Source organism: Zootoca vivipara, chromosome 14 (assembly GCF_965207765.1).
Source record: "Zootoca vivipara chromosome 14, rZooViv2.hap1.1, whole genome shotgun sequence".
NCBI classification, from domain to species: domain Eukaryota; kingdom Metazoa; phylum Chordata; class Lepidosauria; order Squamata; family Lacertidae; genus Zootoca; species Zootoca vivipara.
This window is the reverse complement of record NC_142597.1, coordinates 11,027,861-11,044,546: the sequence shown is the minus strand read 5'-3', so window position 1 is coordinate 11,044,546 and position 16,686 is coordinate 11,027,861. Positions and strand designations below refer to the sequence as shown.

At 43.8% G+C, this 16,686-nt stretch overlaps 1 protein-coding gene across 1 annotated transcript in view; it reads right to left on the bottom strand.

Annotated features, from left to right (window-relative positions):
* The window catches only part of NUDCD3 (NudC domain containing 3), a 59,701-nt gene extending 43,030 nt beyond the window's left edge, over positions 1–16,671 (bottom strand). The window contains exons 1-2 of the mRNA XM_035139301.3: positions 16,361–16,671; positions 12,373–12,689 (exon numbers count right to left, since the gene is read on the bottom strand). Coding sequence (XP_034995192.1) covers positions 12,373–12,689; positions 16,361–16,558 — 515 coding nt within the window. The 5' untranslated portion in view covers positions 16,559–16,671. The remainder of the gene's footprint in view (positions 1–12,372; positions 12,690–16,360) is intronic.
* Positions 16,672–16,686: the final 15 nt, after the last annotated feature.

Genomic DNA, 16,686 nt, shown 5'->3' with positions numbered 1-16,686 from the left:
ATTTCTTTAAGAACTTGCCATAGTTTGCTGTGGTCGACACAGTCAAAGGCTTTTGCATAGTCAATGAAGCAGAAGTAGACGTTTTTCTGGAACTCTCTAGCTTTCTCCATAATCCAGCGCATGTTTGCTATTTGGTCTCTGGTTCCTCTGCCCTTTCGAAATCCAGCTTGCACTTCTGGGAGTTCTCGGTCCACATACTGCCTAAGCCTGCCTTGTAGAATTTTGAGCATAACCTTGCTAGCGTGTGAAATGAGCGCAATTGTGCGGTAGTTGGAGCATTCTTTGGCACTGCCCTTCTTTGGAATTGGGATGTAGACTGATCTTCTCCAATCCTCTGGCCATTGCTGAGTTTTCCAAACTTGCTGGCATATTGGGTGTAGCACCTTAACAGCATCATCTTTTAAAATTTTAAATAGTTCAGCTGGAATATCATCACTTCCACTGGCCTTGTTATTAGCAGTGCTTTCTAAGGCCCATTTGACTTCACTCTCCAAGATGTCGGGCTCAAGGTCAGCAACCACACTACCTGGGGTGTACGAGACCTCCATATCTTTCTGGTATAATTCCTCTGTGTATTCTTGCCACCTCTTCTTGATGTCTTCTGCTTCTGTTAGGTCCTTACCACTTTTGTCCTTGATTATGGTAATCTTTGTACGAAATGTTCCTTTCATATCTCCAATTTTCTTGAACAGATCTCTGGTTTTCCCCATTCTATTGTTTTCCTCTATTTCTTTGCATTGCTCAATTAAGAAGATCCTCTTGTCTCTCCTTGCTGCTTTTTGGAAATCTGCATTCAGTTTCCTGTATCTTTCCCTATCTCCCTTGCATTTTGCTTGCCTCCTCTCCTCCGCTATTTGTAAGGCCTCGTTGGACAGCCATTTTGCTTTCTTGCATTTCCTTTTCCTTGGGATGGTTTTCGTTGCTGCCTCCTGTATAATGTTACGAGCCTCCATCCATAGTTCTTCAGGCACTCTGTCCACCAAATCTAAATCCTTAAACCTGTTCCTCACTTCCACTGTGTATTCATAAGGGATTTGATTCAGATTGTATCTTACTGGCCCAGTGGTTTTTCCTACTTTCTTCAGTTTAAGCTGGAATTTTGCTATAAGAAGCTGATGATCTGAGTTACAGTCAGCTCCAGGTCTTGTTTTTGCTGACTGTATAGAGCTTCTCCATCTTTGGCTGCAGAGAATATAATCAATCTGATTTCGATGCTGCCCATTTGGTGATATCCATGTGTAGAGTCGTCTCTTGTGTTGTTGGAAGAGAGTGTTTGTGATGACCAGCTTGTTCTCTTGACAGAACTCTATTAGCCTTTGCCCTGCTTCATTTTGAACTCCAAGGCCAAACTTGCCAGTTATTCCTTTTATCTCTTGATTCCCTACTTTAGCATTCCAATCCCCTGTAATGAGAAGAACATCCTTCTTTGGTGTCATTTCTAGAAGGTGTTGTAGGTCTTCATAGAATTGGTCATTTTCACTTTCTTCAGCACCGGTAGTTGGTGCATAAACTTGGATTACTGTGATGTTAAAAGGTCTGCCTTGGATTCGTATCGAGATCATTCTGTCATTTTTGAGATTGCATCCCATTACAGCTTTTGCCACTCTTTTGTTGACTATGAGGGCCACTCCATTTCTTCTACGGGATTCTTGCCCACAGTAGTAGATATGATAGTCACCCGAACTGAATTCGCCCATTCCCTTCCATTTTAGTTCACTGATGCCCAGGATGTCGATATTTATTCTTGTCATCTCATTTTTGACCACATCCAGCTTACCTCCATCCATGGTTCTTACATTCCAGGTTCCTATGCAATATTTTTCTTTACAGCATCGGACTTTCCTTTCGCTTCCAGGCATATCCGCAACTGAGCGTCCTTTCGGCTTTGGCCCAGCCGCTTCATCAGCTCTGAATCTACTTGTACTTGTCCTCCGCTCTTCCTCAGTAGCATGTTGGACGCCTTCCGACCTGAGGGGCTCATCTTCCAGCGTCATAACTTTTATATGCCTGTTGTCTTTGTCCATGGAGTTTTCTTGGCAGGCATACTGGAGTGGCTTGCCAGTTCCTTCTCCAGGTGGATCACGTTTAGTCAAAACTCTCCACTATGACCTGTCCATCTTGGGTGGCCCTGCATGGCATAGCTCATAGCTTCTCCGAGTTATTCAAGCCCCTTCGCCACGACAAGGCATTGATCCATGAATGAGTCAATAAAGAACGTTTTTGCTACTGCAAGATACAGGGTGTGCAAGTTTCCACAAATATACACCAAAAGGACTCACATGTTCGCACATCAATTGGATGCACCTATAATGGTTACTGCGTGCACGACATGAGGTTGTCACTGCTACAAATGCTGCAGTGTGCTCACTTATGGCTAGGGTGGGGAACCTGTTGTCCGACTACAGCTCCCATCAGCCCCAGCCAGCATGACCAATGGTCAGAAATGATGCAAGTTGTAGTCCAACAACATCTAGGGGGCACAAGCTTCCTCAGCCCACTCACTAACAACATTTGGAGGCTCAAAACTGCCCAGCCTTTCCAAAGTAACCTTTCTGTTAATTCTTTTACAAACCAGGGAATCATCATGTTTTCAGAATAGCAATTAAGTTACGTCACGTCGCAAAAGAACACAACTTTTTATTTTCAGCTCATAGATGTGCTTGTCAATTGCATACGATTTGCGGCAGAAGAATGAAAGCTACCTGGCTTAATTTATGGCAGGGCCTGTGTTAAGGAGTTAACTTTGTTGACACTGAATGGCTAAAAGGCAGCCTTTAGCAGCTCCACAAGTCCACTGACAGAAAGATGGACTCTGCCGTCGCTAGGAAATTTGGGCCAAGGGCAGCACTTTCACTGCTCACGCAATGCTTACATACACAAACTACTAGAAAGAAAGACTGTATCAATACATTAGAATTAGAATCAGGCTTTTCACCCAGGGAGGAACAATTCTATTTTATTTTTACTAACACTGATTTCAATGGGGGCCTTTTTCAAACCTAGACATCCTGAATTACCCACTTCTAAAGCCACAATGCTGCACTGAGGGAACCAGAGTTTGTTTTGGAGAGGGTTTCACTGAAGTTTCTCCATTTTAATGAGCAATGATTTTAAGCAAAGAAACCATGTTTTATTTAAACCAAGTCACACGCTGTCCTCTTGCCTACAGCAAAGGGAGTTTTTTCTTGGTTAACAAAACAGCAGGAGAGAGAGAGAAATGTAGGTTCAATTGGGTTTCATGTCCTCATTTGCAGAGTTAGGCACCCAGATCCCAAAGCAAATAATTGATATGGAAGACATGATACACTCAAGCTCTGCAGCTGCATTTAGATTTCCAACACCCAATTGAAGTTGTAAGGCTTCATTATTACAAAATAACGTTACGGGCCTTAAATTTTTTGTCAATGGAACAAAAGCACAATCTAACCTTACTCATTGGCCAACAGGAACATTCCTTCTTCTTCATATTATTATTATTATTAAATTTATATATCGCCCTATACCTAAGGGTCTTAAATACCCACCCTATACCAGGGGGTGAGCCTTCTGCTCAGGCACAAGATGCAGCATATTTTAGGAAGTCAAAGCTTAATTTATAGCCATTTGTAGCCCACTTTTTTTTTTTACTGGATGTCAAACACAGCCTGAGGCAATGTGGAATCCAAGTTGAACTCAGTTGAGATCCCTGTTTGATGACAAATGAAAAATACATTTCAGAATCATGTCCTGGCAGTTTGTTTCCCCCCAAAATATATGTATAAACTATACAAGTATTCAAATAAAACAAGCAGCATTGAGTACAATATCTTATACTGGACCCATTAAAATAATGGAAACACATTCTTAGGCCCAAGTGGATAGGACAGAAAAGATGCTATACATTCAGGATGATATCAAACAATTGGCTCCATCTTCTACCACATCTGGTTAGCTTGCAAACCAGAAAGTGGTGGTGGTGGGTGGAATAAGAGGTACCAGGTAGCGTTTTGGATCTGCGCTACAGTCCCTCCTTTGGACTGTCATGCATGCGAATTCAGTGTGCCGCCATTCATACAACTCCATCTGGAAGTAGCTTTAGAATGAAAGTTTCAATTTCTAGGGGTTGGAAGCCCAAGAAGGTATGGCAGAAGTAAGTTCCATCTATCCTGAACCTAAGAAAATAATCTCTCTTCCTTGGGTTTGATCATCTGTATTTGTGACGACAGTGTCAGGCTGCATCTGAACATCAGAGACTTTACCATTTCAGGCTATGGTGGGGGGATAACTTTGGATACCTGGCAAGGCAAGTAGAATACTATCAGGAAGTGTGGACCTAGCCTAGCTCTAATACTATTCTGTGTTCAGAAACAACAACAAACAACAAACAAACAAACAACAACTTATACCCTCCCTAGTTACAGGTAGGTAGCCGTGTTGGTCTGCCATAGTCGAAACAAAATAAAACAATTCCTTCCAGTAGCACTTTAGAGACCAACTAAGTTTGTTACCGGTATTGGTATGAGCTTTCGTGTGCATGCACACTTCTTCAGATACCCTCCCTATCTGACTGGGTTGCCCCAGCCTCTCTAGGCAGCTTCTAACAGGTTCCACAGGGTTGGTGCCACTACCGAAAAGGCCCTCTGTCTGGTTCCCTGTAACTTCACTTCTCACAGTGAGGGAATCACCAGAAGGCCCTTGGATCTCAGTGTCCAGACTGAATGATGGGAGTGGAGACACTCCTTCAGGTATACAGGGCCAAGGTCATTTAGGGTTTTAAAGGTCAGCACCAACGCTTTGAATTGTACTCAGAAATGTACCAGGAGCCAAAGTAGGTCTTTCAGGACCAGTGTTATATGGTTCCAGCAGCTGCTCCCAGTCACCAGTCTAGCTGCTACATTCTGGGTTAGTTGTAGTTTCCAAGTCACTTTCAAAGGTAGCCCCACATGGAGCACATTGCAGTAGTCCGAGTGGGAGATGACCAGAGCATGTACCACTCTGGTGATATAGGGCGCAGGTAGGTAGCGTCTCAGCCGGCGTACCAGAAAGTTCACATCAGGCAGCAGTGCTAACCTTTGGGCCTTCAGATATGGTTAGACTACAGTTCCTATCTACCTGACCACTGGTCATGCTGGCTGGAGATGATGGGAACTATGGTCCAACAACCTCTAGGGCCAAAGGTTAGCTACCACTGACATAAAAGACCATTCAGATTTGCAGTCATCAGCGTACAGTCTCAAATGGTAGTCTGTTAAATTATTCCAGCATTCGACCTCATTACCAGGGAAACAACCACCAGCAGTCATACTTCGGGGAAACTGAACATACCTACAAATATAGTCTTAATGATGCAAATGTGCAAAACATATTGTTTTTAAATAAAGCCCAACCCACTTTAAAATTGGCTGCATCCTTCCAAAACTAGAATTTGTGATTCATGCATGGATTTTCAATGAACTAGCACCCAGAGGCTGTAAAATGCCAAAGAATTAAAGTTTAAATAGCAGGTCCTTTTTGACTTTGTTATCACATGGTGCCACAACATAGACATAACGCTTTGATCAACTTAAAAAAAAACCCGAGGCTTCAGACTGTTTCCAGCTTAAATCAATTTTTAGAAGCCAGTTCCACATCTTGATAGTTTGCCAGCCTACCCAGTCAGCTGAGCATACATCTCTCACCCTAACTCAACACCACATTAAGAGGTGACAAGACCAGCCTACCAGAGAGCCAAACTCAGCAGACACTATCAGAATTTGCCTAGCCATAGACAGCTTGCTCTACTTACACGTACAGAAGGTAGCAGGGGGCCTACAAGACACAATACGCCTGGTGCCCTAGGAGGAATGACCAGTAGCACCTTGAAAAGAACTTAAGGAAAATTTCAATGGACAAAATCATTCTTTGATCTATAGATGAATCTTTTTATCCCATATAATTTTTTCCCCATTCTGGCTCACTGCACCTAATACAGGATTGGGGCATGATTGACTAACACCGTCAGAAAGGCATGCTTTTTAAAAGCAAAATCTCTTCTGAAATATATAGGTAAGTTAAAAAACAAGCCTTGTTTTTTTCTGGTTACTGCAACTTTCCAGCAGAGGCCTGGGGCACCTTTTTCAGCCCCAGAACTGCCTTCCTTTCTGGGGAACCTTCCAAGTACCGCAAGGCAGTTGAAAGCAGAGCTCTTCCTGCTGGGACTAATGGATGGAGATATAGATATACCATGGAACACTATTCCAATACATGATCACAGCAGTGAAACTTTTATATGTACAAAGATGCAAAGATTCACCAGTACTTACCATGGAGGAATGGTTGTCAAAATTACTGGACTTAGCTGAGACAGCAAAGCATATACCTGTTGCCTTAACAAGAAAAAAGCAACAACTTGCTGCCACATGGGTTGGATCCATAGTTTACTGGGATCCAGCCTGATATGGACCTAAATAGATACATGCCATTAGGTAGACACTTGAAAATACCCTGGCGCGAACCTCCACTATAAACTTATGATAGAGAGGTAGAGGGAGTTCTTCTGAAGCAGAAGTGTCTCTCACTGCAAAGCCCAACAATGACAATCTTAATCTATTTGCTTTGTTCTTCATATCAATGGCCTGCAATGTCTTGTCGCTGAACTACGCATTCCAGCAATAATGCCTAGTGCCTTTACCAATCCTGTGGTATACTGAAATAGGCATGTGTGCTAGAAGTTGGTGCCTTTTATAGATATCCTGCCCATCTTACTTTTACGTTTCTAAGTTTACAGCTCCAATTCTGGGTCACAGAAAGCTTCCAGGCATGCAACACTTTTGAAAGGGAACAAACAGATCTCACAAGTGTGTTGATTCTGCCATTCCAGCGTAACCCAATTTTGCTTAAAATAGCAGCTCCTATTTTCTCCTACCATGGAGAGGACAGCCAGTTCAGCTCTACTTGCAAGCAATCCCTTACAAAGGCCACCATCACTCCTGGTTCTACTTCAGAAACCTCAACCACTTATGCTGCGCCACACTTCTCCGAAAAGAGCTTATCCTTGCTTCTCATCCCTCATTTCCAATAACATCACGAGACGCAACTCTTCCAATACCAGGCCTATGTCTAAACAGGTCTTTATGAAGAAAACTGGCTGGTTTTTTTAAAAAAAAACAACAACGGGAGAACTTGAACAAACAAGTGTGATCATTTCCAAATTTTCTCTTGTTAGCTACTCATCAGCTGGCGAGTTTGTGCAATAAATTTCTGGTGGAAGAATCTCATCTCTTTGCGGGATTGAGGTGTGGATTCACATGTCATGTACACAAACAAAGGTATATATTAGCAAAAAGAAAGAAAGGGAGGGAGGGAAGAAGGAAGGAAGGAAGGGAGGGAGGGAGGGAGGGAGGGAGGGAGGGAGGGAGGGAGGGAGGGAGGGAGGGAGGGAGGGAGGGAGGGATGTAGTCTTCTGTTTGGGGGAGATTAGTGTTCTCCTTTGTTGGGTCAGTGTGTCAATTTTCACCTTCGTTGGTTAAACTCCCTCAGCCTAGCCAATGATTAAAGCATTTTCCAATCCTGTGGGAGGCTAAAATAAGAGAGAAGCAGATGCTCTCAGCCTGGTGCCCACCACATCTTATGACCACTTCCCTCATCATACCTGACCATTGTCCATACTAGGGCTGATGGGAACTGGAATCCAACAACATCTGGGAGGCACCAGGCTGAAGAAGGCTGGCCTGGAGGCAGCCAAGGTGTAGGGACATTCCAACATGAACCAACTTCCTGGTCTTAGAGAGATGTAACTTAGACCCTGGTTTCATAAATGGGGTGAAGAAAAGACTAATTTATGTGGATCCTCTTGGATCCTCTTGCTCAGACAATTATCAGTCAGAAGTTGTGCTTGTGATTTTTTTAAAAAAACTTCTTTTTCTTTCAATGCCTTGGAAGTGCCAACTTCACTTTAAGCGCCTTCCACTCAGGCCACCCCACACCAAGACAAATTACTAAGAAAGGGGTCTGACTTCCAAAGCATCTGCTGTGCCAACAGAAAAACAAGGCAACCAAGAGTGTTCAGCCTTCTACATAAAAACAAAGGCGCAAATGAGAATCAGGAGTCAAACAATGTAAACAGAACTCAGGAGGCTGACTGATCTGTGGCACATGTGACACTATTTTAAATACTGTGAAGCAAATGTATGCAGAGTAAAATCTAAAAGCGGGCCAAGTGAGAAGGCAGCACTCAAAATAAAGAAGGAGCTGAGTTCAGACATCGAGAACGATGGAGAGAGCTGCTTGTCAAAGCAGATGGAAATGTCTGGGCACAAAGAGTGTTGCAATTCACAGCCTCACACTCCCCAGATGGCAATAAAACAGGCAGTCTTTATTCTGATCTTTCTGAAGTTGGAGACATGGAGATCAGATGGCAACATGTCCTATATAGGATCTTTTAGAGATAGAAGCCAAGCCAATATAGGCTTTGGCAAGAGCATCAGAAAAATGATATCCCATCTCCTTCCATTAAGCATTTGTTGCAATACTACTCAATACTACTTGTGATGTACTGCATCTAAATCTAAGACCAGAAGGAATGAGGAGGAAAGACTACATTGTATGTGTCTTGTGATAATGGGAAGCCTCTATATAGCTGCCAAGTTATGATTACTTTGTTGGCATATTGCATGAGAAAAATCTACTTTGAGATTAGATTCATGTTTCATTCTTGCCATCTTCCAGGAGGAAGAATCACAGGTGAACACAAAAGGTCTTAAATTTTAGATTCTATCTGTGCCAAGTCTATCTAGATCAGTATTGTCTAGACTGACTGGCAGATTTTCAGCATTTCAAACAGAAGTCTCTTCCATTCCTATCTTGAGATGCCAGGGTTCGAACATGGGTTCTTTTGCATCCAAAGCATGTGCTCTACCAAGTGACCTATGGTTTTCTCCCAGTCAAGTGATATGGCACACACATTTACCACCACTTCTGTGCTTCTAAGTTCTAGAAAAGCATACAAACCCACCCTCTTAAGAATGACCATCTTGCACAGGGGATGTGCACATTTGTGTAAGATGTAACAAAAGTCCAAAGGCTTTTAGCCAGCTGCTCTTATACTCTACCTGTATCTTTGATTTGTCCTGGAAAGACATTCCTTCACAAGTACTGAAAGTGGCAGTAATTAAGGCATTTCAACTAACAAACTAATTCAGTTTTCACTGAATGCATTTTTTTGTCCTAGAACTTGATTTGTACAGAAAAGGCTAGAAAGTACATGGGGATTGTTTTGGTTAACTGTTAGAAAAATGGGAGAAATTTGGGCATTCAACCTTCAGCCCAGGAGCAACCACCACTCATACGCATATAAACAGTAGAATCATAGAATTGTAGAACTGCCTGCAATGCAGGAATAAATGATGCACCTGTTAGGTTTCTATTCCTCCCACTGTGCAGTCACAAGACTGTGTTTACACATTCCAGCTAAGACTGTTGAGAATCACGGGAGCGGATATTGCTGTATCCTGTGTTCCATTTGTTTCCATTTGTTGTTGTGTTTTTTCTTCCTCGGACTTCTCTCAGCGAGAGGAGACATGCTTTCTTTTGTTCTGCTTAATTCTTAGCAATAAAGTAGCTTAGTGCACACACCTCTGCCTCACTCTGTTGTGTTTACTCTGCAATATTTATGGAACATGTGCCCCGTGCCAAAAGCAAGGCATGGCTCATCAACACATTGGGGAGATGGCTGGAATGTTCCTACATTATATTGTTCCTCCCCCACGCCAGTTCCTGACAGCACCTCCACATATTACTGCTCCCTCAAACACATTACTACTTATTATTTTCTTTCTACCATCTAAACATATCCCACATTTGAAGAAAACACCATATTCCTGAGACCTCAAGAATGAATATACTGACTTTTTGGACAAAATAAGCAGCAGAGATATAAGCACACCTCATCTACCTACCAGATGAAGACTAATAATGTTCATCTTATTCACAGTTTGCAAGATGGTATATTAGAGACATGTTTCAACTTCTGGGTGATGAGACTTGGGAAAACTAGTAAGCTGAATGACCTATGTTGTCTTCATGTAAAGAAAGTTGGAAATACTATTGCAGAATTTCAATTTCCATCCATTTGTTGCTAGAAATGAACATCATAGGCTCTCAGCAGCAAATTTTGTCTGGAGGGAAACTTCAGAGACCTCACATATTCTTCAATATGCTTTGGAGTCTATGTTATCCATTTAGTGGATGCCAACACCACCCAGTGGCAAACTTATACCAACTACAGCAGTTCTGCAAGAAAAGTTGGATGAAACGTCTCTGCACACAATTCTTGAACTTTTCAGCAGCAAACACCTGCGTATTACCGGTAGCTAAACAAGATGAAGACATTATTGACCAAAAGCTGTATGTTTAGGGAATCTTCTGTTATTAGTGTACTGATTCAGTAATATAACCTTACTGAATACAAGGCCTGGACGATGTATCAATACCCAGGATAGGTATGAGGGCCAGACCTTGATGGCTGCTGCACCTTGTATTGCAGGTGAAACCACCGCTGCCAAGTCTCTCTACCATCAGCACCGTGTGTGTGAGGGACAAACAAGCTGCAGCCTCAGCCGATGTAGCTTGTTCCTAGCTCGGCTGCCTATGCAGTGTAATGGAGCCCCCCCCCACCTCTCCTCCAGCTTGCATGAGCCAGAGGTGGGGAGGTGGCTCCTTTACACTTCTCTGTTCAGGGGCGCGCAGCTGCCTGGAAGACATCCCACCCCCCAGCTGAGCAGTGCAAACAAGCTGCATTGTCCCTGCCCCCAAGGCTCTGGAGTGAAAGCCCCTCAGCTCCTGTAGTGAGAGCTGCAGCAGTTTCACCCCACAAATCGCAGGCTGGGGGCAATGCAGCTCATTTCAACATTGCAGTGTATCGCCAGATCGTGATGTTTGGGCGGGCTAAAGGCAGATCAAAGGGACAGCACTGCTACCCAAATGAGCAGCCATGATTCATATATAGCACATTTCACACCTTCAAAAAGCCTATAAGGTTGGTTGATCATATTTCAAATAGAACAGTGGTTTTCCCAAGATGAAGCCAATGGCCAAGGCAAGATCTAGAGACCAGCTCTTACCGTAGCTCACATTTATCATCACTATGTTAAACACTGCTTTGCTTCCAGAGTAAAAATGCATAATTTGCCTTAGTTCCACTCTGAAGTACTATTTCCAAGGTGATTAGTCTTTAAACATTGAAAGCATCTTCCTAGACCCATCTTTATATTAGCAGAAACTCAAAGAAACATAATGTAAGTGACAGGAACTAGGCATGGGTGTTAAGAGACGAGTGGAGATATTTACGGTAAGAATCAGTCAGCAACGCAAACTTTAAGTTATCCCTGGAAAAGCTAGAAATTCTATTGAAAAATAAATGTTCAGCTTTGGGGTTTCACCAACAATGAAGAGCAGCAAGAAGAGCATAAAATACACACATCAAGCACATAATAGACAGGAGTTTCCCCAATACTTACAAATTAGGCAAGGTTTCTCCCTAAAGGCCAGTATACTTCTTGTGGTGATATAACTAGTTTGGCAAGTGTACATCAAATAAATTCCAGAGAGTATTCTCACCAAGATTTATATACTGTACTGTGTGGCGGCCTCTTGTTTAAGCCTAATCTACACATACAAGAGAACAGGCCACGCCACTTTATAGAATCCCAGTGAAAAATATTTTAGATGTTTACTCCTACAGAAAAAAAACCTGCCTTGATAAAAGAAATCTAGTACATCAAGGAGGGAGATTCCAGCACAGCCCTTTGTCAGCTCTACTGGTTTTCTACCTATACAGTAGTGAGTTTGATGTGGGAGAGCATTCAAAAGCACAAATCTTGCACCTTCATTCAAAAGTGAAAAGGGGCCATAGGTCAATAGTAGAGAACATGCTTTCCTTGCAGATGGTCTCAAGATCAGTCTTGGCTTCTCCATTTTTTAAAAGTACCAGGTACCAGGTGATGGGAAAGAACTCCACCTGAGGCACTGAAGAACTTCTGCAACTCAGGAATGGAGCAATGCCATGTATTCCACCACCTCTGCAGTTTACCATCGCATTCTGTTGCACAGACAATGCTCCTGTTTCTTCCACGCAATAGTTACCAGGCCCACGGCTGATGCTACCATGCGAGAAACAGCCACATGAAGGCCTAACTGTTAACACATTTTGTATATATCCAACTGCTGCATAGATTCATCCACTGAAATAGGACCGAGGCCCCGTGCTCACAAATAAACGTGTTTCTCTAGTGGCCCTCTTGAGAAAAATGAACCTGTCCCAAGCCTACAGGCTAAGCCATATTATAGATACATTGTCAGTTCATTTCTCTTCAGCAAAAGGTTCAACGAGGTCAAAGCATCATAGCAGTCACTCACCTGGGCAGCTCTGCTGGCTGACTTTCTAAGGGGGCAGCAACAGCCACCGGTGGCTCCACGGCTGCATTGGCGGCTTGTGCATCTACTTTCTCCTCCACTGCCACGGGCTCCTGTGACTCTGTAGCCTTTCCACCCTCTGATACAGAGTCATCACCCGCTGCTGCACTGATCTCAACCTCCTCAGCTACAGCTGGCACCACCTTCACTCTCTCTCCTGCACTTGCCATGTCCTCCTCTCTTTTCTTCACTTTTTCCTGAAGTTCTTGCTGTCTTCTGTCATCATCTTGGCGGGCCAGGTGTTCAAAGTTTTTGAAAGCCTGAAAGTGATACAGCAAACAAAGCAACAACCCAACAATTAACCTATAGATAACCATAAGAGAACGGATGGAAAGGGTGTTGTTTTTTTTCAGAGGAGTGACAGAACTGCTCCTTGAAACAGACTGCTTCGTGGATGACCTACAGAAACAAAGCCATTTACAGTGGTGCCTTGCTTAACAAATGCCCTGCTTAACGAAATTTCTGCTTAACGAAAGGTTTTTTCTAGCGGAGGTTGCCTCACTAGACGAATTCGTTTTATGAAAAATTCATCTAGCGAATCGCGGTTTCCCATAGGAATGCATTGAAATTCAATTAATGCGTTCCTATGGGCAAAAAAAAAATCCAAAAAAAAAATCAATGCATTCCTATGGGATTCGCTAGACGAATTTTTCGTTATAAGAAAAGACTCGTGGAACGAAATAAATTTGTCTAGCGAGGCACCACTGTATATTTCTAACAAAACAAGTGCTGAAGCTTTGAAAGGACAATCAACCCACGGTATTAATTATCATTAGAGAATGGGAAATTATGCAGAAAGAAGAACTGTACTAAACATACACTTCTAGTGACATGCTGTAGGGCAGTGGTGGGGGACTGGACACGGTCAGCAGACCAGATCATCTTCATCATCATCATAATACATTTTTATTTATACCCCGCCCTCCCCGGCCAGGGCCGGGCTCAGAGCGGCTAACACCAAATATGAATTACAATAAAACGTACAGTAATAGAAAAAAGAAAAGAAAAAGGGGGGGGAACCCACCCTTCACTGGCACTCACCTGGCACCACAGTGGTGGCACGTGACCTTTCTTTGAGCCCACACTTTTCTTCAGAATATCCGACAACCTTGCCAAACCTTTTGTCAAGCACTCTGCAAGGGACCTGAAAGCCTTGTTGAGGGCCTTGCAAAGCACTATATTGTGAAAAGCCTTTAAAGGTCGAACAACCAGCTATTTGTCAGGTCTTCTGAAGCCCCTTGCAAAGCTCCCCACAAGACCCAACAGATGATACTTGGGTCTTGCAGAACCCCTTGCAGGTTCATCAACAGTGCCTGCAAAGCCCCTTTCTGCTTGCTACCTATCCCACACCTTACCTCAGGCATTGGGGAGGTGGGCATAGCTTGGCCAAAATGGCCTTGCAGACCAAATAAGAAGGCCTGGTGGGGACCAATTAGGCTTGTGGACTAAAGGTTTTCCACTCCTGCTGCAGGGTTTCCACAAAAAATCAGGGCCATAGATAAAAAAATACAAGTAGTATATTTAAAATGCCACAACAGTATTTGTTGTGTGTGTTTGGTGAAACAGACCTGTTTAGCTGTGCCTACAAATTAAAACATAATGACATGTACCTGCGACATCTTTTCTCATAGCCTTGTACGCAACCACCTGCCTGGTCACTATAGACAACAAGGAGTTAACTGAGTCCACTTAAGTGATCAGGTTACAGGAAAAAGGACATAGCACTCTGTCCCTCCTCTAGCAGCCCACCTCATTTCTAAGCTGGGAAAGTCCTTCATAAAGGTAAAGGTAAAGGGACCCCTGACCATTAGGTCCAGTCGTGACCGACCCTGGGGTTGCGGCACTCATCTCGTGTTATTGGCAGAGGGAGCCGGCGTACAGCTTCCAGGTCATGTGGCCAGCATGACTAAGCCACTTCTGGCGAACCAGAGCAGCACACGGAAACGCTGTTTACCTTCCCACTGTAGCGGTACCTATTTATCTACTTGCACTTTGACGTGCTTTCGAACTGCTAGGTGGGCAGGAGCACGGACCGAGCAATGGGAGCTCACCCCATCGCAGCGATTCAAACTGCTAACCTTCTGATTGGCAAGCCCTAGGCTCTGTGGTTTAACCCACAGCGCCACCCGCATCCCTCATATAGTCCTTCATAGAGAAGATAAAATGCAGATTTTAAGAGAATAACAAGGGTCATCTAAACTGCCACAGGGATGAGGGCAAGGCAAAATAAATATGCAGCACTCCACTTGTAGCAGGCTCCTCTTCCTCCCTAATTGCCATGCATTAACTCCCACCCCTGTCCGAACCAGACATTGAACAAAAACATCTCCACCCTTCTCATAGCCACACACACACACACACACACACAGGGTCAGTTATTTTACAAACACACTTGGATCTAAGTGTTTAATCTATTCATGCTTCTGATGCTGTTTTTATAAAGCAGCTGACAAAAATAATTCAATAGCCATTCTAGAACAGTCAACTGTTCCAAGAATAGACTGTTCCAAGAATAGGCTGAAGTGGGTATCAATCTGAAGGCCAGACTTCTGTCTGAGACAGCATTAACAAATGCATGTAAAAAAGATACATGGGTAAGATGTGGGCAGAACCATAGTCCAGTATCAAATTGCAACCTGTAGTGTGCAGTGAAAAAGCCAAAGCCTGCTGCATTTTCACCAGATTTTATACAAGGAAAACTGGAATTCTAGGAAGCAGAACAAGCCTGGAAAACAGCTACATGACAGCAGTAATGAGATCTAAGGAAGGGTCAGTGAAGGAAAAACAGCTAGTTAATGCTAGACTTCTGTCCCACTGCCTTCCACTGGGATCTTTCCCCCTCTTTTAAAAGTAAAGGGGTGGGTGGAGGGGTGGGTGTGACAAGAGTGAAACAGAGAGAGAGATGAAATTAAGAGAGCACCTTTTCAATTTAGGAGGAGACGTGGGTGGCGCTGTGGTTAAACCACAGAGCCTAAGGCTTGCCGATCAGAAGGTCGGCGGTTCGAATCCCCGTGACGGAGTGAGCTCCCGTTGCTTGGTCCCAGCTCCTGCCAACCTAGCAGTTCGAAAGCACGTCAAAGTGCAAGTAGATAAATAGCTACATCGGGGAAGGTAAACAGTGTTTCCGTGTGCTGCTCTGGTTCGCCAGAAGCAGCTTTGTCATGCTGGGCACATGACCTGGAAGCTGTACGCCGGCTCCCTCAGCCAATGACGACAGATGAGCGCCACAACCCCAGAGTCGGAACATCTCACAGAGTAACAAATATATGTATAAACAACAGATCAGCTACTGCAGCGCTTTAAAAATGGTCTGATTTGTTATTTTTTATTAGGCGTCACTTGTCTCCAAGTGACTTTGAACACATTTTTGTTTTGTTTTGAAAGGCAAACCTACCTTGTAACTGTTCAAGAAACACCCTATAATTCCTTTAACTGTATATGGACAGAAAACAATCCGCTCCCATAGAACCCACCACAAGAAACTCCATAGCATAAGTCTTCGTGGACTAAACCTTTCCTTCCACCTACAAAAGCCACAGAAATAAGTCAAGGAAATAAACAACTATTTGACTTTTATAAGACATCTGAAGGCTGCCCTGTTTAGGGAAGTTTTTGATGTTTGGTGTTTTATCGTGTTTTTAATATTCTGTTGGGAGCTGCCCAGAGTGGGTGGGGAAACCCAGCCAGATGGGCGTGGTATAAATTATTATTATTATTATTATTATTATTATTATTATTATTCCAGAATACATCTTTACAGTCTTCTGCGCTGCTTTGTTGTTGTTTTGTTTTGCTGGCAGAGAGAGTTAAACCTTCCGGAAACGGATACCGTAAATAAGAATTCGTATGAAAGATAAATAAAAATAAATAAATCTTCATTTTGAGCGAGGGGCAGGGAGATGGGCGAGGAACCTCAGCCTCTCGGACTCACCCGTAGCGCCATGCACTTGGCCACCCCCGGAGGGAAGCCGAGCCGGTCGGCCGGCTGCACCAGGAGCCGGTAGAAGTCGGTCTTTCGGTACAAGAAGCCGAAGAGGATGTTCAGGAACTCCTGGACGTTCCCCACATGCTGCAAGATGCCCAGCAGCGCCTGGTCGTACATGTCCGTCATAGCGGCGGCCCGCTCCATGAAGCCACCTGAGGCGGGAGGAGAGGCCTGGTCGAAAGACACCGGAGGACACGGCGAGGCCGGCCAAGCGAGCGAGCGAGCGACCAGCCTCCCGCTTCAAGCAACGAGAGTCCGCCGCTGTCACGGCA